General features: G+C 52.6%; 1 protein-coding gene across 1 annotated transcript; it reads right to left on the bottom strand.

Moving 5' to 3' along the window:
* Window positions 1-2,234: 2,234 nt before the first annotated feature.
* On the bottom strand, window positions 2,235-23,936 carry CYP46A1 (cytochrome P450 family 46 subfamily A member 1; the record flags this gene model as incomplete). The annotated part of the gene is made up of 15 exons (XM_080927604.1): window positions 2,235-2,405; window positions 2,667-2,733; window positions 3,331-3,419; window positions 5,196-5,306; window positions 5,804-5,888; window positions 7,702-7,774; window positions 9,874-9,936; window positions 10,121-10,271; window positions 11,074-11,184; window positions 11,732-11,870; window positions 12,118-12,204; window positions 12,631-12,704; window positions 16,143-16,224; window positions 16,843-16,923; window positions 23,818-23,936. The coding sequence occupies 15 exons, from the start codon at window positions 23,934-23,936 to the stop codon at window positions 2,235-2,237; spliced, it is 1,503 nt and encodes a 500-aa protein (XP_080783730.1).
* Window positions 23,937-27,331: the final 3,395 nt, after the last annotated feature.

Raw genomic sequence — 27,331 nt, 5'->3', positions numbered from 1 at the left:
GAGTGAGCAGGCCATTCCAGAGCTGCTCCAGAGCGACTCCATGTGGTTCCTCTGGGAACTGCAGGTTTTCCCTAAGCCTGCCTTTCTCTGCAAGGAGCAAGCAATCAAGATGTAAATACTGGCCAGCAGGGAGGGAGTCCCGGGCTCTGTGCCAGGCTCCACCCCATTTATAACCACACCTAACTTCTCCACCCGCCCAGAGAAGTGAGTCCTGTTATCTGTCCTCCCTTTTGGATGAGGAAACAGAAGTTCAAGCTGCAAAGCCAGTGATGTGATGGGTGAGGTCAGGATTTGACCTCTGCTGGACCGAGAACCCTGCCCTCGCAGGGGGCGGTTCAGGAGGTCTAGGCAGCACACCAACCCTCCAGGAGCTGGCTGAGGGTCCTCCTGTCCTGTCTCTCTCCTTTAGGTTCCAGCACAGAGCTCTGACTCAGGCCTGCAGTGACAGACCACCAGGTGTAAAGGTCCTTGAGTGGGTCCTGATTCCATCATGACCTTGACTTTCCCATGTCCTGTTGGAGGGTTTGGGACAGGAAGGAGGTGAAGACTCAGGCTCAGAGCCATTACAGTCCAAACCAGAGAATGATTACATGGGCAGCTGGACATTTCTGAAAGAAGCCAGAGGCCAAATTGTGCCCTTACAGCACAGAGGCACAATGGCCCTTGGTCCGTTTTGGGTGGGTGTTGAGGGGGAGCTCTCCTGTGGGGTCAGGCTCAGTCATGGCAGAAAGTGGGGCTGGCATGCATAGGGTAGATGGCTGGTGAGCTTCAGAGGTGCCTCAGGTGAGGGTGTGTGTTGGGGGGGGTGTCAGAGCAGGGCAGAAACAGGGCAGTCAGGGCTCAGGACAACATGAGAGACAGTGTCCTGTGAAGTGGCTGTGGAAAAAGGGCTGCTAGGGACACTGACAAGTCAGGGGTGACTTTTCCTGTAAAACTCAGGCCAAGCCTGGCTACCACACCAGAGAGAGGCAGGAAAGAGTACAACAGGAACCTGGTCTGCAGCTCCAGAGGCACCCCCAAACCCCTGCCCAGAGGAGACCTGACCTGGAGTAGTGACAAGCCAGGAACCCAGGCGCATGCTCCCCTGTTCCCAGCTGCACGGAGCAAATCACCTCCTTCCAAGGGAGACGGCGTGCACTGAAGATCCTCACAGCCCCTGGTGTGGAGGAGCCTTGCTGAGGAAGAGAAGTCTGTTTCTGACTCAGGCTTCCCAAGCATGGGGAAAGAGGAGCTGGGACCTTGTCTCCTGGACTGGTCCCAGAGCACATGGCCTCCCAGGGTTTCCTCTACCTTAAGGTCTGATGTTCCTCTGACCCCAGGGCCACCAAAGCCTCCTCTGACTAGGTCATTGATCCAACACAGTGCCCACAGGTGTGGGTAGGTGTGAGGCAATTATGGGTGCCCAGGTCAACCACACACACACACACACACACACACACACACACACACACACCTCACATCAAACTATCAATGCCAACATCCCTCCCGTAATCTCAGAGCCACACAGCACCCTGCTAAGTACAGGAAACTGGTTTCTGCTAGAGCATGTCTGGCATCTCTAGGACAGTCTGTAAGCAGGCAGCTTCTAGAGCTGTACCAGCCCCCAGGGACCTACCTTATCACCCCAACCTGCACCCAGAAGAAAAGAAAGGATCGTGGCCCCGGGCGGCCATACATTCATGCGGTCAACACACATTTATTGGGCATCGACTCTGTTCTGGCCCCTAGTTAGCAACAGGGGCCTCAGAGGCAAAGTGCACACAGACCCTGCCCTGTGGCACTCACAGCCTGGCAGGGCAGCTGGTCACATGAGCAGACATTCACGATACAGTGTGGTCAGTGTGTTAGAGGTAGGAGCACAGAGGAGAGACCCTGGCCTGGCTGTGGGTAGCAAGGAGGGCTTCCTGGGGGACATGTCACTTGAAGAGTTTAGGGAGTGAGCAAGAGTTAGGGTGTCTCTTTTGAGGGTGTGACCAGTGCAGAAGTTCAAAGGTTTGGGAGAGACGACGGTGGTGGTGGTGGTGGTGACTGGGAGTCAGGCAGGGCCCACCAGGAAGAGCTGAGAAGCCAGCAGATGGCAGGAAGCACTCAGGGTGTGAAGCAGGCGAGGGGACAGGGCCCGCCAGGAGCCATCGTGGAAGGTGGCAGGAGGGTCAGGGGCGCCAGTGTGTGGCCATGGGCAGCAATGGGGGCCAAGGAGGCCCTGGTCCAAGGAGTCTGACCCTACCCAGGGCTCAGCAGGGTGGGGGTGGGGGTGCAGGCTGCCAGCCCCGGGGCCTCAAGGTGCACAGCACAGGGTCCTGTGGCTTGAGCGTAGCCTGCTCTTGCAGTCCAAAGCGCTGCCCAGGCACCAGCCGGAACTCGAGCCTCTGAAGCAGCTTGGCCATAACAACTTTCACCTCCATCTGTGGGGGAGGGGTGTGGAGGGAAGGAAGGAGAAAGAACAGGGAGGGGGGAGTAGTGAAGACGTGACGAAGGAGGGAAGGAAAGGGGGTGACACAAGGAGAGAGAGAGGTAGTGGAAAGGCACAGATACAGATTCTCCTTCCTTGTTTTCCTGTCTAGCACGCTCAGCCCCAGTCCCCAATTCCCAGGCACCTCCAGGCCACCAGCCTGGCCCCCCACCCTGCAGTCATTTCTTGGAGGCCCCTAGCAACTCACCCCTACCTGAGCAAACTGCTGCCCGATGCAAGACCGGTGGCCCAGGGAAAAGGGGAAGTAGGTGAACCGTGGCCTGCAGGAGAGAGGCCCTCCAGGGTCAGCACAAGAAGCAAGGTGTCCGTCCACACCACCATCCCCTCCCATGACCAGCCAAGCCTCGGGTCAGAGCCATCCTCAGAAACCACTGAGCTCTGCCCCTCAGGCGGGTGTGTGGGTAGTGCTGATCATCAACTTGGCAGAATCCAGAAGCTGGGAAGAGCATGCCTGGACCATTGCTTTGTTTCCATGACTGAGTGGGAAGCCCCGCCCACTGAGTATGGCCCGATCTTTGGGCGGGGCATCCTGGGCTGTAGATGTAGATGGCATAGCCACGCCCTGTCCTCTCTGCCCTCTGCTTCTGTGACTCTACCAGCAATGAACTGCTTCCTTAAACTGTGGGCTGAGCCAACCCCTTTCCCCCTGACAAAGTCAACACTGTCAGAGTATTTATCCCAGCAGCAGAAAAGGAACTTAAGAGAGCGAGTGAGCCGACGCCTCTGAGCGGTGATGGCAGCCACAACCCCCTCCCAGGGCTCTAGAGGACCTGTGGGAGCAGGTAGGTCAGTCCAGAGGCTTGCTGTGGCGATGCTTCACCACAGACCCCATCATAGCAGATCCAGGAGGGACTTACTTGGGCGCTCCAGGGCCGAAGCGGTCAGGGTTGAAAGTCAGTGGGTCTTCAAAGTAGGTGTCCATCCTCCCCATGACATAGGTACTGAACTGCCGGGCAAAGGGGCTCGTGTCTCTGGTTGCCAGGCTGTTCCCTTGCACCTCCCAACCCGCTGCTGCCCCCTGAGGAGGGTGATGTGGAACACAACACCTTTCTACCTATTTAGACAGGTGTGACATTCCACAGCAACCCCCCCACCCAAAAAAAAAAAAACTCAAAGAGGAAGAGAGGGGACACTGAGATATGTCCAGTACCATCAGGGTATCCTGTGCCGTGCCATCCCCTGCCTGGCATAGCCCCATAGCAGCCACAGTGACCCCTGTTTTTCAGATGATACAACACAGCTCAGAAACTTACCCGAAGTCACCCAGCAACTAAGCGGCCACAGACTGAGGCCTGGTGCTGGAAGGCACCTTCCTCCTGATTGCTGGAGGCTGGCCCCTCCTTCACCTCAGACTCACTTCAGCCTTCAGGGCAGAAGCTGGGAAAGCTGTAGCCCCACCACCTTCACCTGGACCCAAGATGCCTCCTGAGAAAGCTGGTATGCCTCCTATGCCCTATATGCCTGGCCTTGGGAAAGCAATGTGCCAGCCTACCTCCCAGCCCCGTGAAAGCAGCAGCAGTGAGCTGAGTTATAAAAACTGTGGGAATGCTGGGCATGGGTGAGGGGCCAGGGGATCCACTATGAACCGGGGTACCAGCTGAGCAGCATCATCCCATGCACACAAAAGGACTGACTTTGGTTCCCATCACCCACGACCATGCAACAGTAAGCCAGGCTCACAGGAACCTGAGGCCAGGGAGCTGGGGTGGCACCTCCTCTATTCATAAGGCCTTGTGTGCACCCTCATCTGGCTTTGCTACACAACTCTTCACTATTCATTGGCAGTTCTGCTGTGCCTATGGTGGTCTGGTTAGCCCTGGCAGGGATGGCATTAAGTGGGCATGCCCACTTGGGCTCCACCCGCATACAGAAGCAAGGCTGTGGCAGGTGCTAACCTGAGGACACTGACTACTCCTGGGGTGACAGGCATGCAGAGATGGGTGAGGGGTCTCTGAGCTCAGTGAGCCCAGTGAGTGGGTGAGTAAAGCCCACACAACAGAACCGCACACAGTCCAGCATGTTGCGACAGGTCCAGGGCAGAGGGAGGAAGGGCTGCAGGGGGGAAGGAGAGCTAAGAAAATGGGGCAGGGGGCAAAGACTGGGAGATGGTCCAGTGGTTAAAACACTCGCTGCGGAAGCATGAGGACCAGAGTTCAGAGCCTCTGAAGCCCACTTAAAATGCCTGGTGAACGTGGCCCTGCTGCAATTCCAGCCTCAGGAGGCAGAGACAAATCCCCAGAGCAAGTCAGTCAGAGAGACCAGCCATATCTGCAAGCTTTGGATTTGCTTGAGACGGGACTCGGTGTGTTAGGTGGAGGGGTGATTCTCAACATCAACCTCAGGCTACCACATGTATGAGCACCCATGTACATGTGTGCATCCGTGCCCATACACATGCATACACCACACATAAACACACACACACCCAGAAAAATAGGCTCAGAGTAACTCCAAGAATACCCCATGTCTCCCTCTTGCCATTTGGAGACCCAGGAAAGTGAGTCAGTGTGTGCAGCTGTGTGTAGAGCACTTTCTAGAGCTGTCGGCTGGATGTGTGAAAGGGAGAAAAGAACCCAACAGAGACACAGGGACACTAAAGCAAACTCAAGGCTGCCAGGAAATTGGGTGTCCTGATAGTAAGAAGAACAAGGTACCTCAGGGGGAGCCCCAGATTGACCACCCTGGGGACAAACAGGCCAGCCCACCTGAGGGCCCCACGCACCAGGAGAGGAGTGTTGCCAGGGACTCTGACCCCATCAATCAAGGTCTCCTCTTCCAGCAGGCGAAAGGTGCCCCATGCTGGTGGGTACAGCCTCAGAGACTCTTTGAGGACCTGGAGAAGACATGAAAGAAGGTGGTGTGGGAAATCAGGAAAGCCCAAGTCCAGGAGCTCAGTCCCTCTCCCATTCCCACTGTCCCAGGACAGCACAGATTCCAAGAACATCACCCTGGCCATGGAGTCCATCCGTCATGTGACCAGAGGAGAAAAACTCAGGACACAGGGGCAACACTGAGACCAGAAGGCAGGGCCCCTCTCCTCCCGGAGATAGCAGCCTGGAGCTCAGAGGAGCCTATGCTTGGCTGAATGGGAGGAGCCTGCTGAGCCAGCTGCTAGCACAAAAGCTTTGCAGCCAGGCTTTGCCTGAAGTGCAACTTCAGCCCCATTTGCTAAAGGACCACTTTCCAACCCTGGCTGCCTACTTGGGGATGGGAGGATATCTCCATCCTGCTGTTTGAGTCCAGGGGAGCCTGGGCTCCAAGAAGGACCCAGTAAGGCAGCATCCCCAACTCCACACATCTGCCCAGGGGTGTCTCACCCACACTGCACACCTGCGACAGGTACTGCAGTCTCCCCAGATCCTCATAGTCCAGGTGCCGCTTGGAACCTACCACCTCATCCACCTCGGCCTGCAGCCTGCCAGGTAAAGACAGAGAAGCTCACCTTGGAGAGAAACTTCTGCCCGAAGCATTATAAGGTGCCAGGCGGTAGAGAGATTGAAGAATAAGATATGGGGTTTCCACCAGGACGTATTGCCTGCCCCCTTGGGAAAGGCAGCTGCATCCCAGCCAGACCACATCTAACAGCAAACAAGAACCATGTTCCTGGGACCTTAAAATATCCATCCTGGTTTGTTGCTTGAATGCAACCTTAGAAAAGAACACACCCCACATAGCCTTTAATGCTTTGATGCACAGCATGGTAAACTGACAGCAGAAACACCAGCAGGAATGGTCCAGGGAGGCTGCCGCCTCAGTGTGGGTCTGGACCACTTCACACCCATCAGTATGGCAGTGAGGAAAAAGAAAAAAGAAAGGCCAGGGAATAGCCAATAAGGTGGAAGCATGGAGGAGCTGGGATACAGGTGTACCATGATCAGGACAGAAAGCCGTGCTGCTGCTGTGGAAAGCAGGGTGGTAGCTCCCACAAATTTAAAATCAGAATTATCTGGTAATTCTACCTCAGGATGTAACTGAGGATCTCTGAAGGTGGTGGCTGAAGATGGAGCTGCACACAGTGTTCATAATCACTGCAGCTGGCGAGCAGGAGACAGGGACAGAGCTGCCTGAATGTCACCCTGTCCTGAGAAGCCAAGGCTCCGCTACTGCCTCGACGGGGCCAGATCTAGACTTTCAAATAGGAAGGCAGTTCTGACTCGGGCTCCAACATTCACGAGCCTATGCTGATTTGCAGTTCTCGCCAGGAGCCTCAGTAGATCAGGGCGGGAGAGGGAAAGGCAGTGTTTTGAGTTGGGGAGATATAAAAGCCCTGGGGTGAAGTGACGGCTGGGCTTGCATCACAGTGTCAATGCATTTAGTGCTTTCGGACTTTGAATTTAAAATAGTTCAAACATGACATCTTTTCCCAGTGTCTGGGATGGAACTTGGGCCAGTGCATGCTAGGCAAGTTCTCTACCACTGAGCAACCCCCTCATCTGCAACAAAGGGCATATTTCTAGCATATCTATATACACATGAATTAACACACATATATTTACTCAAAATCTAATAAGCTATTTTTAAAATTGTGAGTGTATTGGTGTTTACCTGCATGCATGTCTGTGTACCACATGCATGCAATGCCCATGGAGGCCAGGAGAAGGCACTGGGCCTCCTGAAATTAGAGTTAAAGATGGTTGAAAGCTGCTATGAGGGTGATGGAAATCAAACCTGGGTCCTCTGGGAGAGCAGCCAGTGCTCTTAACCACTGAGCCATCTCTCCAGCTCCCCCAACAAGCTATTTTATATCTCATGCCACCTATCACTTCTTCCTGCTTATAAAAGTTCCCCTTCCCAAGAGTTCCTACCATTCCTTGCATAGCCACAGGCTCTGAGCTTGGTTCTGTCTGCTCTCTAACACTCCCAAGGGTATTCAGCAAAGGAAGCCAGCTAGGATCTGACCAACTCAGGTGCTGTGTCCTCTGCCCCCACCACACTACCTTCCTTGGTCCTGCTACCTAAGGGCTGGTAGTCAGCCACAGCTGGGATGCTTTGTGCACAGGGGAAGGATGAAGGCTATGTCAGGATCCCAGGTGCCTTTTCTGAAGGGGAGCACATTCTCCAGGAGAAAGGCAAGAGTAGGGCCTCTAGGCCAGGAAGCAAGTACAAAGGTCCTGGGGTAAAAGGGAACAGGGTCTACTGGAGAGTTCCAGCCGTGGTGTGTGGGGACAGGTAGCTCTTGGGAAGACATCAGAAAAGCCCGTTGCCAGTCCCAAGGGCAGTCTTCATACCTTGCCACGATCTCCGGCTGCCTCGACAGCTCCATCACTGTGAATGCCAGATGGTTGGCGGAAGTCTCATGACCTGAAAGAGGAAGGAGTGCTCTGGGTGAGACTACATGGGCTGGCCACGCCCTGCCCTGCCACCCAGTTTCCTGGTAGCATCTGAGAATCCACATCTTCCTCTTCCCATGGCTGTAGTACGAAGGAGATGATCTGTCTGTCTGTCTGACTGTCTGTCTGTCTTTGCAATCCCTCTACTAGCCAGTGGGTGAGTAAGCCTGCCCTCGCCTCCACTTAGATGCTCTAAGAACTGTTCCTTCTACCCTCCACACAGTGGTCCTGTTTTACAAGAAAGAAAAGACAAAAGAATTGTACTAGTGACCCACACCTTTAATCCCAAAATTTAGGAGACAGAGGCAAGCAATCTCTCTGAGTTTGAGATCAGCCTGGTCTATACAGAGACCCTGTCTCAAAAAAGCTGGAGGTAGGAAAAGCTTGGAATTGAAAGTGTTTGAGCCCAAGGCCCTGCCCTGCTCCCAGGGCAGGATCTATAAAAAGCCTCTGCATCCTCTGAGGTCCAAGAAGAGAGGTGCCCCCCAGTTACAGGGACTAATGGGAGACTACCCTAACCAAAGGCCAAGGGTTGACAGGATGCCATCAAATCAACAGGGTCAAACTCCTCCAAGGCTGCCTTGGCTGCAGGGAGGGACACCGAGTCACATGAAAGCACTTGAGAGGGGCAAGTGGCTCAGCAGGTAGCCACTAGTGACCAGCCAAGCCATCTCATTGCCAGCTGGAGCGGGGAGGTGAGGCCACCTGTTCCTAGAATCTCTGAGCCAGGACAGCTCAGGCACAGCCACGATGGCCCTGGGCTGTCTTGAGGTGTGAACAGCACAACATCCCACCTGGCCCTCTGGCTCCACGCAGGCTTAGGGTGGGCTGTGAGGAGGGAAGGACTGCTCACTGGGGGACAGGTGGAAAGCTGGCAAAGGAAGGGGGAATGAGCTCCAGGCTCTCTGGGCCTCCTGCACTGGACCTGGCTCCATTTAGACCTGGTCTTGTGCTTGTTTTTCTCTTAGGTGTATATGTGGGGAACACGTGTTCATAGGTGTGCATGGGGGCACACGTGCATATGTGTGTGCATGTATGCAGAAACCAGAAGTCAACTTCAGGTGTCATTCCTAGGGACCCATCCACCTTGATTTTTGAGGCAGGGTCTCTGACTGGCCTGGAGCTCAGCGATTAGGTTAGGCTGGCTGACCAGTGAGCCCAGGGATTCCCAGTCTCCTCTCCCTGCACAGGGATTTGGGTGATTGCCACCACACTCAGTCTTTTACATGGGTTCTATAGCTGCGAATTGGTTCCTCATGCTTGCGTGACAAGCCGTTTGCCAGCCGAGCTATTCCCCAGTTCCCAGAGATGCTCTGGACGCTGTGTCAGGATGGCACCCTGCAGTGCACCTCTGACGTGGTCTCTGTATAGCTTCTGCCCACCTGGACACATCTCATTCATGTGGCAGGCGCCTATCCAACAGGACGTGTCTGTCCACTCCTGCTGAGGGACCTTGACTTGTCCCTCCGCTGTTCACCTGTGCCCTCCTGGCATTCGGTCATCTTGTCCCATCTGTGGGGGGTCCCTGCTGCACAGAGCCATGGGAGAGTCCTTACCATGCAGCCTGGCTATTGTGGAACAGGTGACCCTTATGGTGGGGAAGACAGCCCTCACCAAATCAACTCAGATAAATAGAGCCTCACATCGGGAGGAGCAGGCAGCGGGGACTCTCTGAACACGGCTTCTACTTGGTTCAAAATGTGCTCAGTGGGCAATCACTGAGGGCATCCATGAGGAGGAGGTATCTGCCAGATTGCTAGAGGTGAGGAGGAGCTTTCTAGGTGAGTAGTAATACTCGGGAGATGAGCTGATGAGTGGACGTTATTGGCACATATTTATACCAAGCTAATAATCTGAATAATCTAAAATTGGGTACCCAAAATTTACAGCCAAGCTCTCCTGAGCCAAAGAATCCAGCTTTCCAAACAGCCCACCCACTTGCTAGGTCACAAGGACAGCAGGAAGTCAGGTTCCTTCCCTGGGACCTGCCGGGAGCTAGGCTTAAACAACTCCTGGGCTAAGTCAGAATTAAGGTGCCCGGAGCAAAGCTTGGGCCCACAAGCTACGCACCCGCAATGAAGAAGGTAACAAAGTTGTCCAGCAGAACCTCGTCGTCCTGGGCTCCCTCTTCAGCTGAAAGGCAAAGACACGCTCAGCCCCGTGGCAGCCCCGGGGGGCTCCCAGGGCACCGGTTCATGGGGCATCATTTTCTCTGAAGCCAGAAGCAGACCCAATGGTGAGGAGTGTTGGTTGGTGGGACGGGAGCATCCCAAGCCCGCCCATCCCGGCTCCTGGGTGCCCCACCTCACCCCCGCACCTTTGAGAATTTGGGTTAGGATGTCGGCTGGCACATCCTCACCCCTCTTCAGGGCCTCACGGCGGCGCTGCACCCAATCCTTCCCCACCTGGCGCAGAAGACGGATGCTCTCTCGGATCTCCCGAAGCTGCTTTCTCTTCCCTGGCATGAACTGAAAGAGAGCCCCAGCTCAAGGTGGCCCTTAAGGTCCCCAGGTCCCTCTCCAGGCCCCACCCGGAAATCCATACAGCAGCGTGCTGGGGAGAACGTGAGAAAATTCTAGAAAAGATCATGCAGCCAGGCAGACCAGAACAAGATGGCAGACTGAGTCCAAGCATGAGCTTCCCCCTCCTACACCAAATCCCTAGAAAGGACGGGAAGAGAGGCCCTTCCGGCTCCATGCAGCGCTGGGAAGAAAGAGCCCCTGAAGGAGGGAGACAGTTAGGGCTGCATCAGGAAGAAGAAGTCGGGGCCAGAACGAAGTGGAGTTAATGGCTGAAAAGATGGGGTGGCGTCTGGGGCTGCAAGCTCATATACTGAAGGCCCCAGGAGCACAAAGGAACTGGAGATTGGCTCAGGAATCACCTTTCCCCTTTCTTCTTCTTCACGTCTGGAATAAGCAAGTGATAGCTGGAGCTACAACAGCCATCTTATGACAATGAGGTGATGTGCTGAGGACAGTGGAACACAAAGACAGAAGAATCCAGAACATCTGACACGGGGAAGTCATCACGGCACCCTAGAATGCCTGCTCTGGGGATCGGTTAACACAAGACAAAAATTAACTCCTGACTTACGTTCCGCCTCTCTGATTACTGTTCCGCTCTTAGGTAGGGCATGCAAATGTAGATTCAGAAGTCACTCTGGACACACGGGCACACAAAACCCATTCTGAAGGAAGTCACTGAAGGAGGCGCTTCAGCACATGCAGGGGCACAAGTACAATGTGGTCACTGCAGAAGGGCAGGCAGTACCTTCGCCAGGGTGTTACGGGACGCACTGATACCCTCCAGCATGACCTTCACGGCCTGGGACAGGGGTTTTTGGGCGCCCAGTAGCATACTGGTCTCCATCCCAAAAGCTGCCTGTGGAAGAGAAAGTTGAAGTCAAAACAGGAAACACAGGGGCAGCTGGAAACCTGGGCCTCGTTCTGTGTCACCCACGCCTGACAGTGCCTGAGCTTCTGCCTCCTCCCTGGTAGGGCTGTGTCTCCCTGAGCTGCAGCCTTCCCCAGGGGTGCACATCCCCTCCCCAGTACACCATCCACGACTCCCCTGGCTGCCCAGACAGGCTTCATGCTACCTTATTGCCAAGTCTACTGAGACCAGCCCAGCCCATCCCTAGCCCACAGCAGTGTAGAGGAAGACAGGCAGGCCTCAGAGAACATCCACAGCTGCATTGACCAGCTGAAGCCAGTCCCAATACCTCTGAGGGTACATTTTTGGAGACAGAGTCAGAACCCCAATCTCAAACTAGGTCACTTTTAATAACCAAGGAGATGGAATGGGTGGGAACTATGCAGAGCCCGGAAGAGAGCAGCTGAGCTACAGGAAGAGGAAGAGAGGAGGAGACCCTCAACCCCTGTGCCCCAGCCTCCCCACCCCAGCCCCGCCAGCCAAGACTACCCATCACCTTGGCCAGGATGTCAATGGTGGCACAGGTCAGCATGTCCTGCATGGACACTGGTGTCTGTCCGTCCGCCTTAGCTTCTAGAATCTCCACCAGCTGCTCCGCCTTCTCATTGAATGTGTCCATCAGGTTAACTAAGGAGCTGGGGGAGTAGTACAGGCGTCCTCTGCCTCACCACCCTGACCTCTGGCCACTGGGGTCATGTAGCCCTTAATGTCCCCAAGCCAGTCAAACAAGGGCCTTCCTCAACACTCCCTCCTGACCTCTGATGTCCCCAAAATTCCCTTCATCTTGGTAAGGTCCCTGAACAAGGCCTCCCCACGGAAGAGCCCTCTCTGGCCAGCAGCACCCCCGGCCAGGCCAGGCGGGGTCCCGTCCCACATGCTCACCTCCGGCTGAAGGCCAAGTCCATTACTCGTCTCTGCTTGTACCAACGCCCATAGTCACACTCAGACACCAAGCCCTGGCCAAACAGTCTGCAAGGGACAGGACCCAGGTGCCAGAGAGAAGGCAGGGTGCAGGAGGGACTGCTCAGTGGGCACGGGGCTCCCTTAGGACTGAGGAAAAGGCTCTGGGACTTGGTGGGGTGATAACTACCTCACAGTGTGGATGTAGCCAGGCCATAGGTGTCAATGTGAGTAGGACAGTGAGAATGACACTGTCCGTTTAGCATGACAAAAAGGAAGTGTGACGTGTGTTTCAAAACATTGTATGCATCCTGCCATATATATGTATCAAAATAAATAAAGCAAGGGGACCCTATGTCCCAGCATTAACCATGCCCCCCACCCTATCTGCCTCCAGAGGGGAAAGAATTCCAATCCCGACAGTGGGGCCACCGTGCACAGGGCAGCCATCACGTGTGCTGCCCCCAATTGAGTCCCCCTTCCACGGGTCCTTACCTCTCCCCAAACACAGTCTGAATCGCGCGGTACATCTTGGAGTCCTTGTTGTACTTGGTGGACATCAGGAACTTCTAAATATCCCCCCAAAGAACACAATCCATGAGAGGCTGCTCTAAGCACACTGGCACCAGCCAAGCCCCAGCCCCAACAGGAACATAACAGATATATGGCCAAGTAGACTCTTGGCCACACACCCGGAGGCCTGTCTTTAAGCAAGAGCAGTTGTAGAGGGATGTGGAAAGGGGTCCAGAGGTGCCGAGAGACTGTCCTGTGAGCACACAGCTAGAGTGGGCTTGGGACCCTACACCATGCCTTCCAGAGCCATGTGAAAGTGGCCCACACTGCTGTGAAGCCTTTGAAACACAGGAGAGACCCTTAGAATAGGCTTCCTGTCAACGGGCCCAGGCCAGCCTCAGATGAAGGTGTACTTTCTGGAGGAAGGGCCATCTTGCTTCTCAAAGGTAATGACAACATCAACATTGACGTTACCCAGCAGCCTCTGGGGCAGTCTAGCCCAGTAGAGAATGGCTTGTTACTCAGCACCCTGCTCCACATTTGCTGACTATAACCCTGGACGAGGTTCCTTCTCTGGCCCTGGTGCCCCTTATATAAAGATGGCTAAAGGGTGCCTGCCTGCTCCCTGGTGTAGTGAGGAGTCGGTCACTTCTGCAGCATGAGAGTGGAAAATGGTGCCTGGTACACAGCAAGTGCTCAGTACGTGTCAAGGACACATCAACAGCCTACAGTTTACTCCCATCCCCATCAACCCTCAGATGCACATGCTGGTTTACACGTATCTTACACACAGATGAAAAAAACGGGAATTTAGAACTAGCACAAGAGATCTGGGATGCCGCAGAGTTTGTAGAGTGTTCCCTCAGTAAGCAGAAAGCCACAGGATCTGTCCCCAGCGCTGCATAGAGTGGGCATAGTGGTGGATACCAGTCCGCCAGCACCGGAGATAGGGGCAGGAAGTTTAGAAGTTCAGGGTAATTCTTGGCTACGTAATGAGTTTGAGGCTAGCCTGGGCTATGTTAGACTCTGTGCCAAAAAAAAAAAAAAAAAAAAAAAAAAAAACCAAAGCAACAAAAACTGAAGCAAGGTAATGTTTATGCTGGATAGGCTTTGAACCAGGCAATCTAAGCCCAGGTGGAAGGAGAGAAGGCCAGATTCCAGGCTGAGGGAAGTCTACATCCTAGGGTTGTATGAAGTGGAGTAGGCAGCAGAGGCCAAAGGACACCAGTGATCCCTGAGACCTGGGAAGGAGTTGGGAATTTCTCTACAACTGGGAATACTAGTTCCTGTGGGCTCTACTCTGGGGTCTCAAACCAAGCTTTCAGCTGGCAGGAAACCCAAAGGTGGCTACTGTTGTACCATGAGTCACCCCAGGGACCTCAGCCCCACCCCCCAAACCCGGATTTATAAATCAAGCTCTGCTATCACCCCATTAAGCCAAGGCCATGATAGCAAATGCCACCGTGCCTTTCAAAGGTCCCTCCCATCTGTAAGCCCCTCCTCAACTATAAGAGCCCCTACCACCACCATCTTATCTCCCACAGCTGTCCCTGAGGCTGGGAGTCTATGATTGACCACTGAACTGAGTTTAGGGGGTGAGAGAGAGAGAGAGACAATGAACCCCTTACACCTCATCCCTTCCTTGGTCACCTCTGTAATGCTAACCATACTAGAGGCAGTAACAGCTAAGGACTTGCTCTCCTGCTACAAACCATAAAACCAGGCAAAAGGATAAAATGTCTAGTGTCAGATACTCGGACATGTCACATGCAAACCTGTACTGAAAGAACAGAAGACCAAGGCGAGAAAGGCATGGTGACCGAGGGCTACTCTAGCTTTCTACCCAGTCAATTCCAGGACAGAGACACTAACAAAGACCCAGATACAGCCCGGCAGCCCTGCTAAGTGGAGCAGAAAGAAGTCAGGCTCCAGGTAGGCTGCAGGAAGCTGGCAGTTTTAGGCCAGCATCCTGGAGGGGAGCCGTGTGTAGAAAGAGTCCCTCTACATGGGGTCCTGAGCACTGTGTGAACACGCCATGTGCCTGTGCATTCTCGGTGACACTGTATGATCTGAGCCAGAAGACTGAACAGACTCCCATCGGCTTTGAGGGTCTCAGAATTCGCACACACCACAGGTGGTTGCAGTTGCCCTTGCCAGAATACTCCAGCCCTCAGGAGAGACTGCAGGTAGCAAGCTGTTCCCTCCCAGAGGGGCTGACCCTGCCCTTGAATCAAGTCTGGTCTAGCCTACCCCACAGACCTTCATGCAAGGCTAGAAAAGACCAGACTTACCTGCAAGCAAGTCACTTTTCAAGTTGAAGTCTGGCACTCTTTAAAGAAGTAAACAATAACCAAAAATAAAAAAATTATTGAGACAGAGTCTCACTCTGTAGCTTGGGCTGACCTGGAACTCACTATGTGGACCAGGCTGACTTTGAACTCATAGAGATCCACGCCCCCATCACTGTATCCAGGTCTCCAGGGTGCCTAGACTAGAGGTGTATACCACAGCAGACAAATGAATATATTTTAAGTGGTTTCTAACTTTGTTCTTGATGCCATGGCTCTGCAATCTGGCCATGAAGTTCTAGCTTAGGGCTGTGGTGTAACTCACTGGTGGCATCCTTGAGGAAGCCAGGCCTTGGGTTTTATCCCCAGGATCACCAAAACAATACAAGACAAGCCTCACTAACAGTGGGCTGGTGAGATAGCTCAGAGGTTAAGTGCACACACTGCTCTTACAAAAGACTTGAATCTAATTCCCAGTACCAGAGTCAGGTGGCTCACAAATGCCCATGACGCTAGCTCCCCGGGGACAGAAGCCATTTTCTAGATTCTGCAGTAGGCGCTCTCACGTGTGCATATCCACCCACAGATGCACAGGTACACGCATAGTTAAAGTAAATCTTAAACACTCGTGCACACACACACACACACACACACACACACACACACACACCACACACACACACACCACATAAGCACACACATCCCAAGCTGTACTGCATTATACTGGTCTCTCTCAGAGTCACCACAGCCACCCTGCATACAGAGAGCCACACCCACACGTGCACTGTGGAATCAGCACCATCTCCTGAGGTGTTGCTGTGTGCCAGGCTGAGGGCTCACACACATCAATCCAGCCCCATTCTTCAGCCTGTAAGAGGCCATCATTTCTACTTTACAGATAAAGAAACCGAGGCTCAGAATAATGAAGTCACTTGCCCCAGGTCAGTGCTCAGATCTGAGTCCATCCCTGTAGGTAGCGGGTACCTGTTCCTGGTATGAACATGGCCCACGCTCCTCATATCAGGGGGGCACTTAAGCCTCAGCTCTGGGAGGATTAAAAGCACCATGGGGTAGACAGAGAAGCCTGTCATAGGTGAGTGGAGAGGATTCAGAGGAGGCTGACTGGAAGAGCAATGTCAGTTCCTTGGGCCCTTGTCACCCACAAACCAGGCAAAGAAGGACATGGCAAACAGACACATCTCCTACCTTGACTGACTCAGGACTCGTGACGATGACTGAGGTTTTGTGGAAGACATTGACTCTCACAACAGGACCATACTTCTTAGCCCTGGGAACCAAAATGACTGTCAGTTCCCCCATCATGAATCCCATCATCCCTGGCTCAGTGACCCCACTGTCTGATGAGTAGCAGAAATGCCCCGTTCCAAGAGACACTCAGCCCCAGTCTCAGAGCTTCTGTGGGCTGGGAGTGGGGATGGCAGGGGGCGTCTCATCTCTGTTGTTAACTCATTGTTAAGTCAGAATCCTCTTAAACTCATTTTTCATATCTATTAAACAAGAGTTGAAATACCATCTTCTGCCCACAAAAGCGTGTGCCAGGAATTAAACACTATCAGACATTTGGGATTGTTTTGAAAGACAGAAAACAATACCCCAAACAGTAACCGTTACCTGTACTCCAAGCCAGTTTGCTAAAGAGGAAACTGAAGCCCAGAGATTCTAACAGCTGTCCTAAGGCTCCTAGGTGGTCAGCAGACACTCTTGGCTTCAGACAGCTTTATCTGCCTCTATGCTGAGGGGAGCTGCCAAGGTAGAAATGACCTGGGAGGGACCTGGGTGGCGGCACAGGGGGAGCCTTGGGGCAGAGTAAGCAGACTGAGTTTCTGGGGGAGAGGGTTCCTGCTGAGAAACCCAGAGTAAAACCAAGAGACAAATATTGGCTCACCAATCCAAAAACACGTCTTGCAGCACGCGGCCACAAGCTTCATCCTTTTTCCAGAAGTAGGGGAGATGTCCAAGAAGGAAGCTAGAAGAAAGGGAGACATCAGGCCTGGCAGTGGTTACTCTCAGGGGTATCCTTCCCCCTGAGACCAGGAAAGATGGTTTTAGGAGGCTGAGGGAGAGACCTGGTACTGGCTTGAGGGTACCAGGCCCAAGGTGCCAATGGTGCAAAACCTGGTCCAACAGGCACCAAAGGCTTTCTTAGAGAGTAGTCTCACTTCAGTCCCTTTGGTCAGAGGTCGATGGCTGGCCCTGAGGTAGAACTTGGTGGCCTCAGGCATGCATGTGACATTCGCCATGTGCCAAGCCCCATGCTATGTCACACCCATGACCCCCAGCATCACCTGGTCAGTTTACACACCACAGTAACCATTATCACATCATTTCTAGGTCAGATGGAGATGTAGTGGTGGAACCATTTGCCTGGAGTGTACAGCAGGCACCAGGCAGAGCCTCCCAGCTCCTCATCGGGGGACAGGGCATGTAGTCTTCAGCTCGAGCACCAGATCACAAGCACACCTGCTCGCTGTCACCTTGTGGGTCACTCGTATTGTTTGATTCTCTTTGCTTTGGGGCCCCTTGAAGAGGGTTGCAGTGAAATTACAACTGGAATATTTGTTCTAGGTCACAGAACCCGGGGACAGACCAAAGGAAGGCAAGCAAACAAGATGCCGGAGAATCTGGTGACACAGAAAAGCAGCCAGGCTAGGATAGAACCCCGTTGGTAGAATGGTTGCCTAACATGGTGAAGCCCTGTGTTCCATCCCAAGGATATTTAACACAGATCAAGAACACCCTCTTTACAGACTCACTGAGGGGCTGAGAGATAACTCAGTTGTTAAAGAAATCACCAAGCAAATGTGAGGGCCTGACTTTTAATTCCAAGTACCATGTTTAAAAATAAAATAAAATAAAATAAAAAACATAGCGGATTGCCCTGTAATTCCCATGCTGAGGAGACGGAGCTCACAGGCTGCCAGTGTGACCAGATTGGGTTTAGGGATGTCTCAAGAAGTGGGGTATAAAGAAGACCTCTGGCATCTCTGGACACCAGGAAGAACATTCCAGACAATGGGAAGAGCGGGTACAATGACCCTGAGGTATGTGCTTGGCGGCAGCAGGGTGCATGTGATGAGGCAGGGTCCAGGAAGAGGAAGTGGTACAAGGCGGGGTCGCCAAGGCCAGAGGAAGATGCTGGAAGGGACTGTGCACTTTGACCTCAGTGAGGTGTGGGTCACTGGTAGGTTTTAAGCAAAGCACAGAGAGGATCTGACATGGTCCTAGATGGATCCTTTTTATAGACACACTAGAGGTAAAGGCAGGTCAAGGCACAGAGTGAAATCAGAGGCGGTGGCAGCCGGTGGGGATAAGACTCAAAGAGCAACAGCCATGCAGGATGACACTCACTTTTTATGAATGGGGATGGTTCTTTACTTATTGGCTTAACTTCTTTCTCTATCAACATTCGACAACCCTCTGCATCACCCTCTGCAGAGGGTGACCTGATCCCATGAGCTTCTTTCCTGTTGCCTGAGACAGGCAGATGAAGTCAGAAGCATGGCTTTGGACCTGCTAATTTGTGCCATCCAAGGAACCAAAAAGAAATGCTTATAGCTGTGTTTCTCAGCCTGTCCGATGGGACTCTCACAAGGGTTGCATATCAGACATCAGATATTTAGACTAAGAATCATAACAGCTGGGCGGTGGGGGCATACGCCTTTAACCCTAGTATTTGGGAGGCAAAGACAGATAAATCTTTGAGTTTGAGGCCAGCCTGGACTACAGAGTACTACAGGTCTTCCAGGAGAGTCAAGGCTATACAGAAAAACCCTGTCTTAAACAAATAAGATTCATAACAGTAGCAAAATTACAATTATGAAGTAACAACAAAAATAACGGTATAGTTGGGGTCATCACAGCATGAGGAATTGTACTGAAGAGTTTTAGTGAAAGGATGGGAAGCAGAGACAACATCTGAAGTCCAGATAACACTCTGGGCTAAACCCAGGACTGAGAGCTTACAGGAAGGTGGCATGTTCCAGCCAGTACCCACAGGGATACAGAGAAACAGAAAAAGAGGACCCAAGGGTTGGAACATCAAGACAAGGTCACAAAGCAAAGACACAGCAACTAGGAGCATGAGTTCACACTGCTAGGTAAGAGGCAGTAGTGGGGTGAGCAGAGGAGAGGCCCTATTCTGTGGGCGAGGGTGGGCGTTAGGGTAGGGTGGGCACCTGGGGCTGGCATTGGCTTCAACAATGGGTAGAGACGCAGCAGCCAAGGCTGAATGAGAGTGACTTTAAGAGCTTGTGGGAGGGAGACCGGAGGCCATTAGCAGAGTCTGCAGAGGTCTTGCTGTAGGGGCAGAAGCTGAGGGTGAAGAGAGGGTAGAGAGACGGGCTTTTCAAGATGGAGATTGGTGTGTCGTGTTATATGCAGATGGGACAGACACTGATGAAAACTGGTGGTATAGGCAGGAAGGAGGTGTTGCAGGGGCAGGGACACTGAGCCAGGACAGACTCACTTTGGTCAAGGCATCAGTGGCCACCAGCAAGAGCAACCGGAAGGTGCCTGTGGGCTGTGGGGCAGGGGTGGGCAGCTGTGGCAGCGGAAGCCAGGGCAGGAATCTCTTCCCAGTTGCTCTATTTGCTGGGGAGTGGGAGGCGAGAATAAAAGCTGAGCATGTGATTGGAGGGGGAGGCACGGGGCTGAGAGAAGGCAAGGATACTGCCTGGAGAGGGGGTGGGTGAATATACTGGAACAGGAAGTGTAGGGCAACCGAGGTCACTCTTAGAGAGGGGCCTTGGAGAAAGGTAAGCTGCAGACATCACATGCTGTGTTCCCAGAATCATAATGTCCATCACTCCTAAATCTATACAAACTGGGGTGAATGGTCTCAGTTGAGTCTCCTCTCTGATGTGGGGTCCTCTTTCCCCTCCAAGGTCTACTCCACACCTGCGTCAACTGCAAACTAGGAAGGCCAGCCAAAGAAGGGAACTAGGGGCTGTTCTCTCTGGCTCCAGCAGGGGGCACAAGGGGGAAAATAAGCAGGAAGACCTGGCCCTGGATAGAAGGTAAAACTGTTAAGGTGAACATTGGTAACCCCCCCCCACACACAGAAGTCCCTTGTCATAGCCCTGGTGATAGATTGGCATATGGTAGGTCATCAAACAGGGCAGCACTTCCCGGAATACCACCTTTCCCATAAGAGTAACTGGCCAGCTGGGAATCCAAGGATTCTATAGATTTGGGTCATAAATTAACAGGGGCCACCTAGATGGGCTACTGCAAGGCCACAAGAGAGATGTCCCCACACTGGCTGAGAAACAGGCTATCCACCACAGGTTTGCCCAGGTAAGAACCATGCGCATGTGTTGTACCAGATGATCAGCTAGGAACTTAAAGTCCTCTGGATGGTGACATAGAACAGGACCAGAAATGGGGCTCTCCCTCCCATGAGTAAGCCCTGTCTGCACTTTGTAGATTAGTCCCTATCCTAGACAACTCATGAACCAGCATCTGAGTAGGAAGGAAAAGCTAATGATGCCTCCATCAGACCCCCTGGGAGACAATGTCATGATATCTATCCTAAAATTAATTTAAGAGCTAGGTTAAAGAAGACCCTTCGCCATCAAGTTGTCTGCTGCACAGTACCAGATGAACAAGGGCTAGTGCTACACAGTACAAAGAGAGCAGGGACTGATGCTGCACTGTATCGGGAGAGCCGGGGCTGATGCTGCACTGTATCGGGAGAGCCGGGGCTGATGTTGCACAGTACCTGGAGAACAAGGGCTGATACTGCACAGTACCAGGAGAGCAGGTGGCTGATGAAGTTTACAGCAGAGACAGAGAAATAAAGAAGAAAAAAGTGTTTGTGCAGGATCAGAATGTGGGGCTTGGGTCTTTAGCTATTACATGATTCAGTGCAATAGGAGGCTGTATTTAAAGCAGAGAACTGGGGAAGGGCCTCCTGCAGAGTAAAGAGGCTGGAGGGCAGGGTGGGGTGTGGCAGCAGCCTCTTTCAGGCAAGGGGCTTCTTGCTCACAATCTGGCACAGCCCTAGAGCACCAAAGGCCTGATGCTGTCATATAGGTTTCCTATCAACCACAGGGTGGCCACTCAGTTTATGAGCCCAGACACTGAATGCCATGGCCTCCCTCTTATTTGTGCTAGATGATGTTCCAGAACTTTCATTTAGTTGTTTTATATTTGACCACCAATCCAGTTTGAACCCAAATCTTTGGATTTATGTATTGTTCGATTCACCTACTAAAGAACCTGGGCTGGTGATGGTCAGCCTTCTCACACCACTCTCCCCTCAACACACCTGGAAGTCACAGGTAGACTCTGGTGTAAGAGGAGAACACACAGACTCAGACTGTTCTGGGTAGGGTTGTTTTTGTTTTGTTTTGTCAACCTAACACAAGCTACGGTCATCTGAGAAGATGAAACCGCAGTTATAAAAATGCCTCCAACAAAGTGGCCTACGGGCACTCTGTTTGAGGGGCATTTTCCAGATTAGTAATTGATGTGGGAGGATCCAGTCCACTGTGGGCAGTGCCATCCCTATGCAGGTAGGTGGTTCTGGGTTATATAAAAAAATCAGGCTGAGTGGGCCATGGGGAGCAAGCCAGTAAGCAGCACCCCTCCATGGCCTCTGCTTCAGTTCCCATTTCCAGGTCTCTGCTTCCAAGTTCCTGTCTTGATTTCCCCAGATGATGAACTGCAACCATCAAAGTGAAGTAAACCCCTTTCTCCCCAAATTCCCTTTGGTCATAGTGTTTTATAGCAACAGTAGAAGCAAACAAAGATGGCCCTTAAAAACATCCTGCTAAATGAAAGAAGGCAGATACAAAAGGCTTCAGGTTGTAAGCCTCCATTCATATGAAGAAGCATCTAGTACAGACCATCCATGGAGACAGACAGACCAGTGCTGAGGATGCTGGGGCAGGCAGGCAGCGTGTGTTTAACAATGGATACAGGCTTTCTTCTTGAGGGTGAAAGAAATGTTCTAGAATTACTGATGATGGTTATGCAACTCTGTAGCTCAGCTAAACACTTTCAAAGGGTAGATTTTTTTTTTAAAGTATGCACATTGTATCTCTTTTTTCTTTCTTTTTAAGAGTGAGGGACTAGAGTTCAGTCCTGCCTCCTCCAGAGGCCTGTCCAAACAGGTCTGAAAGGCCCAATGCCCCTAGGTTTCAGACATTGTCAGAACAACAGAAGCTTGCTGCTCATTTCCGGGCAGTGGATGACTGGCTTGGAAACAGAACCCAGAAATTCCACCATCCAACTTGGAATCTGTGCATGTGCCAGATTCTGCTGGGAGAGACCAAGGCTACCACAGTGAACAAGTCAGACATTTAGCAAGAGGTGGCACAGCCACTTAGGGAGCTCTAAGAGAACTATAATACAGTCAGAGGTCCAACAGAAGGAGTTAGCATTCTCAGTCAAGTCATGTAGGTCTGGGGAAAGCCTGTTTACATGGAGTGAAAAGTGTAAGTGCTGAGCAAGGTAAAAGGGATCCAAGGGAGACCCCCAAGGTCAAAATTCAGGTCCAAAGAGAGCAGAGACACAAGGGGGAGAAGAGTGGCCTCTCTGTGTCACCAGCCACAGGGGTCACTCAGGTCCACAAACAGGAATTCAGGCTGCCATGCCAGTGATGGTACTTTCTAGAATGTTTGTGTCCAGAGGTCTTTTAAAATGTGTCTAATACCTTTGCTTCTTTATTCATTCAACAAAATATTTATTGAACAAGTAAGTGCAATGTGCTAGGCACCGGAGATATGCAAGCAAGCCTGACATCTCTGCCCTCCTCCCTCTCACATTCTGGCATGGATCAGTCAACAGGTGGAAAGAAGGTGATTTCAGGGATGCCAGCCTTATAAATTACCAGGGCAGGGCGGGCTCTACACAGACCCATTAGGACATCCTGTTTGATGTGAGAACAAGAGGATACCACCCACAGGCCAGAGAAGGGGAATGGGGAGAGCCAATGGAGACAAAGGAGACAGTCGGGCTTGGGGACAACCATAAGTATGCAATGGGGGAAGAGGAGACAGGTACTAAGTTGCCTTTGAACTCAGTAGTGGCTTGCTAGCTATGCAGTATGGTTCGTGTGAAACTATTTTTCCGTTCTAAAGTGATGGGAAGCCCTTGGGACACTGAAATAACACATCTACTCTAAGCTTCAAAGAGCTTTTGCCAGGCTGTGGCACATGCCTTTAATCCCAACACTCCAGAGGCAGAGACAGGCAGATCTCTCTGTGAGTTTGATGCCAGCCTGATCTATAGAGAGTTCCAGAACATCCAGGGGCTTTGAAGAGAGATCTTGTCTCAAAAAAGGGGGTGGGAGGAAAAAAAAGAGAAAGAAAGAAAAGAAGGAAAAAGAAAGGTTAGCTTTTGGTGGAAGCCATTGGTAAAGTGGCCAAAAGCGGAATGGAAATACTGAGGACAAATGGAATGTCCCAGGACAGAAACACAGACACAGAGAAACGTGACGTAAGTACAGTGTTGGCCCTGTCCAAGTCCTAAAGTTAGCAGCATCCACTTTGAAAGCAAGCTGACCTGGGTTTAAATCTAGGCTTACCAACTGTGTGACCTTGGCAGGTGACTTCGCCGCGTGCGCCTCAGTCTGCAGGTCTGAACGATGGGGTAACAGCAGCCCTTACCTGACAGGACTGTCGCTGCCAACACATTTGTGCGGCCCAGCCAAGCGCGGTGGGCGCCCAGCAGCTGCTGCGGCTGTGAGTAATTTGTTACTAAGAATAGTTAGCGCCCCTCTCCGGGCCTGCGTCTCCAAGCTGGCCGTGCGTACAAGACGAAGCTGGACCCCCGTCCCGGGCGCTGGCTCGGACCCGATCCCCAGACCCGGCGATCGAGTGTCCCAGTCAGGCCCCCGCCCCCACCCCCTGCTCACCTGGGCCGCGGCGGCCCGGGGATGTGCTCATAGCGGCTGCGAGCGCGATGCACGAAGGTGCAGCAGAGGCCGAAGGCGAGCAGGACAGCGCTGCCGAGCAGCAGCAGCCCGGGGCTCATGGCTCCGGGCCCGGCCGGGGTCGGCGCCGGGTGCCGAGGGGGCCGGAGGCCACGACCGACTAGCTGTCAGCGCCGCGCGCCGCCTCGGCCCCAGGCCCCGCGCTCACCAGCACCGCCCCCACCGCTCGGCTCCGCCCCCGCCGGCTCGACCCCGCCCCGGGCACGCGGACCCGCCAACCACGTCTCCACCTCCGGCTCCAGCTCTCAGGACCCGCCCCCGCACAGCCACGCCCTCCTTGAGGCCCAGCCCCAGCCGCCACGCCGTTCCCGCCCAGAGCAAAAAGTATTCACCAATCACAACCTCGTTTTCAGCTAAGACTCTGAGGCCCCGCCCCATTTGCCCTCCCTTGGGCTCAGACTCCGCCCCGAAATCGGCCCCGCCCAGAACGCGTTGTCCTGGCAACCTCGCTTCCTGGGCGAAAGCTGCCCAAGCGGCGGCGCAAATCCTGTCCGCTGGCTCCGCCTCTCTGGCCTCTCCGAAAGCCTCTCCGCGTGCGATGCCAGGCCTCTTCTTTTCTCGTGGAAACCCTATCCCAGCCCTTCAATCCCCGTCTTACTCTGACTGTCCTCAAACATCTCCCTGGAACCTTAGCGCCCCAAAGTTAGTCAGTCCCAAAGGTCCTCGCGCTGCGCCTTCATTGCAGGTCGGTGCAAGCCCGCCGCCTGTCAGCGTCCGCCGGGAGGCGGCGGACAAGCTCCAAGCAAGATGCAGGAGCTCCTAGGCCCGGAAAAACCCTAATCCTGAGTATGGGTGATGGTCCACAGGAATGTGCTGGGATGTGTTCCATCCTCTAACCCGGTGGGAGCGCAGTGCGCCTTAGGCGTCTCACTTCCGACTTTCAGTTCCCTTGAGGGACGCTCAGCTAGGCCTGCAGTGGATGGGAGGATGTGCGCTCTCCTTGACTAGATAAAGAGCCTCGGGACTGGGGGCATGGGGGCTCTGAAGACCGCAGGAGAAGCTAGATTTCCGACTACCCCACCTTGGGTAGATCCAGGAGAGGTTTGAAGATAGGAAAACAAGGGGAAAGTATGGACTATGTGCCCACATTTCCGAGTATAACAGGGCCAGCTCCTGGGAGGGACGTGGCAGGGATCCTTGAGCTGCAGGGCACCGGGAGAACTTTAGGCACTGTGCTTGATTTAGGTCTGGAGAGGCCACCTCAGCCTGAACAAGACGGAAAGCCAAGCATCAACCGGAGACTGGCCTGAGTGGCATTGTGGGGGATGCGGCTTGCCACCGCGCCCCCGTGTGGTAGCGTGCGGCAGTCGCAGGTGCGCAGGCGAGACCTCGGGTGGCCCTGCTTGGGGGCAAACGAAGGTCAGCCAATTTAGTTTAGCGTTTATGAAGGCTCCTGGATTGAGAGGGGCGATGTGAAGGAAGCGCGTGAGGCTGCGAGGAGGGTGTAGACGTCTTGCATGCTTTTAGGCGAGTTAACGAGAGTAGATAGAAAAGGGCATGCAGCATCGTGGTGCTCACTGGAGAAAGTATCGAAAGTTCTAGGCTAGCTGGATGTGTTGACGCACACCTTGAATCTCGGCACCCAGAAAGCAGAGCAGGCCAAGACTAAACAGAAACCCTGTCTCAAAAATAAGAAGTTTTAGGCCTTTCAGAATTCTAGGCCAGTCTGGGCAACTTAAGATTTAAGACCCTGTCCTAATTTTTTTTTTTTAAGGATTAACCATCCAGCTTAGTGGTAAAGTGTTTGTTTGTAAATACGCAATACAAGGTCCCCCACCATTTCTGACCCTGTTCCTGTCTGGAGTGTGTCAGTGATCTCCCCGTCCCAGACCCTACATCCACTCTGTTCCCATGCCTCCCTCCCATGATGCTCCTAACTAACCCTCCTGCTGTTCATTGTGGGACACAAGCTGCTCATCCAGACCCTGTCCTTTCAGTGAGTAGGCGGCCAGTGACCTGCCACCTGGTTCTTCCCTGAAGTCTCCACTGGTAGGGTAGCCACAGGTCTATACCAGGCACACATCTGTAACCCCAGCTCCAAGGACCGGAGACAGGATTGCTGGCTATTGCTGGATTCTGGCCTATGTGAGAAAATCTGGGGCTGGAGAGATGGCTCAGTGGTTAAGAGCACTGACTGCTCTTCCAGAGGTCCTGAGTTCAATTCCCAGCAACCTCATGGTGGCTCACAACTATCTGTAATGAGATCTGATGCCCTCTTCTGGTGTGTCTGAAGACAGCTACAGTGTACTTATATATAATAAATAAAGAAATCTTAAAAAGCCAAAACTTTAACAAAGAAAGAAAAATCTGAGTCCCAGGTTCAGGGAGAGACACTGTCTCAAAGGAAGAAGTGGTGAGAGCAAGAGAGTATCTGATGTTCTGTCACACACACACACACACACATACAAACACTCTACTTGCTATTAATTTTTGGCTATTAAATTTCTGGAATCTGGTATGTATTTCACACAATGCTTCTCTCTCTCTCTCTCTCTCTCTCTCTCTCTCTCTCTCTCCCACATACACGTACTTGCACATATTCTGTCTATTAAATTTCTGGAATTTGGAATGTATGCTTATCCCAAGTTGGACTATGCCTCTTTTAAGTGGTAATGCCGTGTGGCCTGTGGCTACCCTGTTGGAGACCTGCAGAAGGTGCTCTTAAGTCGCTAACACTTTACTGTGTATGTGACAGAGGTGTTCCTGCATCTGGAGATCAAAAAAGACAGCCATAGCTGTTAGTGCTCAGCTGCTTCTAATTTTCTCAAACAGGGTCTCTTTTTGGTCTGGACTAGCCTAGGCTAGCTTGCCAGTGATCTCCCAGGGGTTTGCCAATCTCCAACTCCCATCTTAACATTGCCGGGATTTCACTTGTGAGCCACTACACCAAGCCCCATAGAAGTTATTAAGTCATTAGTATATTATCAAGTGTTTGGGTATGGGTGTCCATGCATATTTATGTGAGTTCTGGGATCAAAACTTTACCAGCAGAATCATCTCTCTGGCCCTGGTATTTTATATTGGCTGCATGTTAAAATATTTTTAATATGTTAGATTAAATAAAATATATCCAAATGAAGAGGGACTGAAGAGACTGATAGGCAGTTAAGTGCAGTGGCTGCTCCTTCTCCTCTAGAGGACCCAGGTTTGATACCCAGTACCTACATCATCGTAGCTCATGACCATCTGTAACCCCAGTTCTGGATGACCTCTCTGGCCTCAGCAGACACCAGGCACATGAGTGGTGCACACACATGCATAAATGTAAGACATGAATACACATACGATATATTTTGTTTGTCTGAGACAGGGTTTCTCTGTGCAGCCTTGGCTGTACTGGAACTCAGTCTATAGACCAGGATGGCCTCGAACTCAGAGATCTGTCTGCCTCCTAAATGCACCCACAACCACCAATGTGGCTAGAAATAAAAGAAGG

This window comes from Micromys minutus (genome assembly GCF_963924665.1).
Source record: "Micromys minutus genome assembly, chromosome: 1".
Classification (NCBI taxonomy): domain Eukaryota; kingdom Metazoa; phylum Chordata; class Mammalia; order Rodentia; family Muridae; genus Micromys; species Micromys minutus.
The sequence above is the reverse complement of the archived record's forward strand: the minus strand, read 5'-3'. Positions and strand labels throughout refer to the sequence as shown.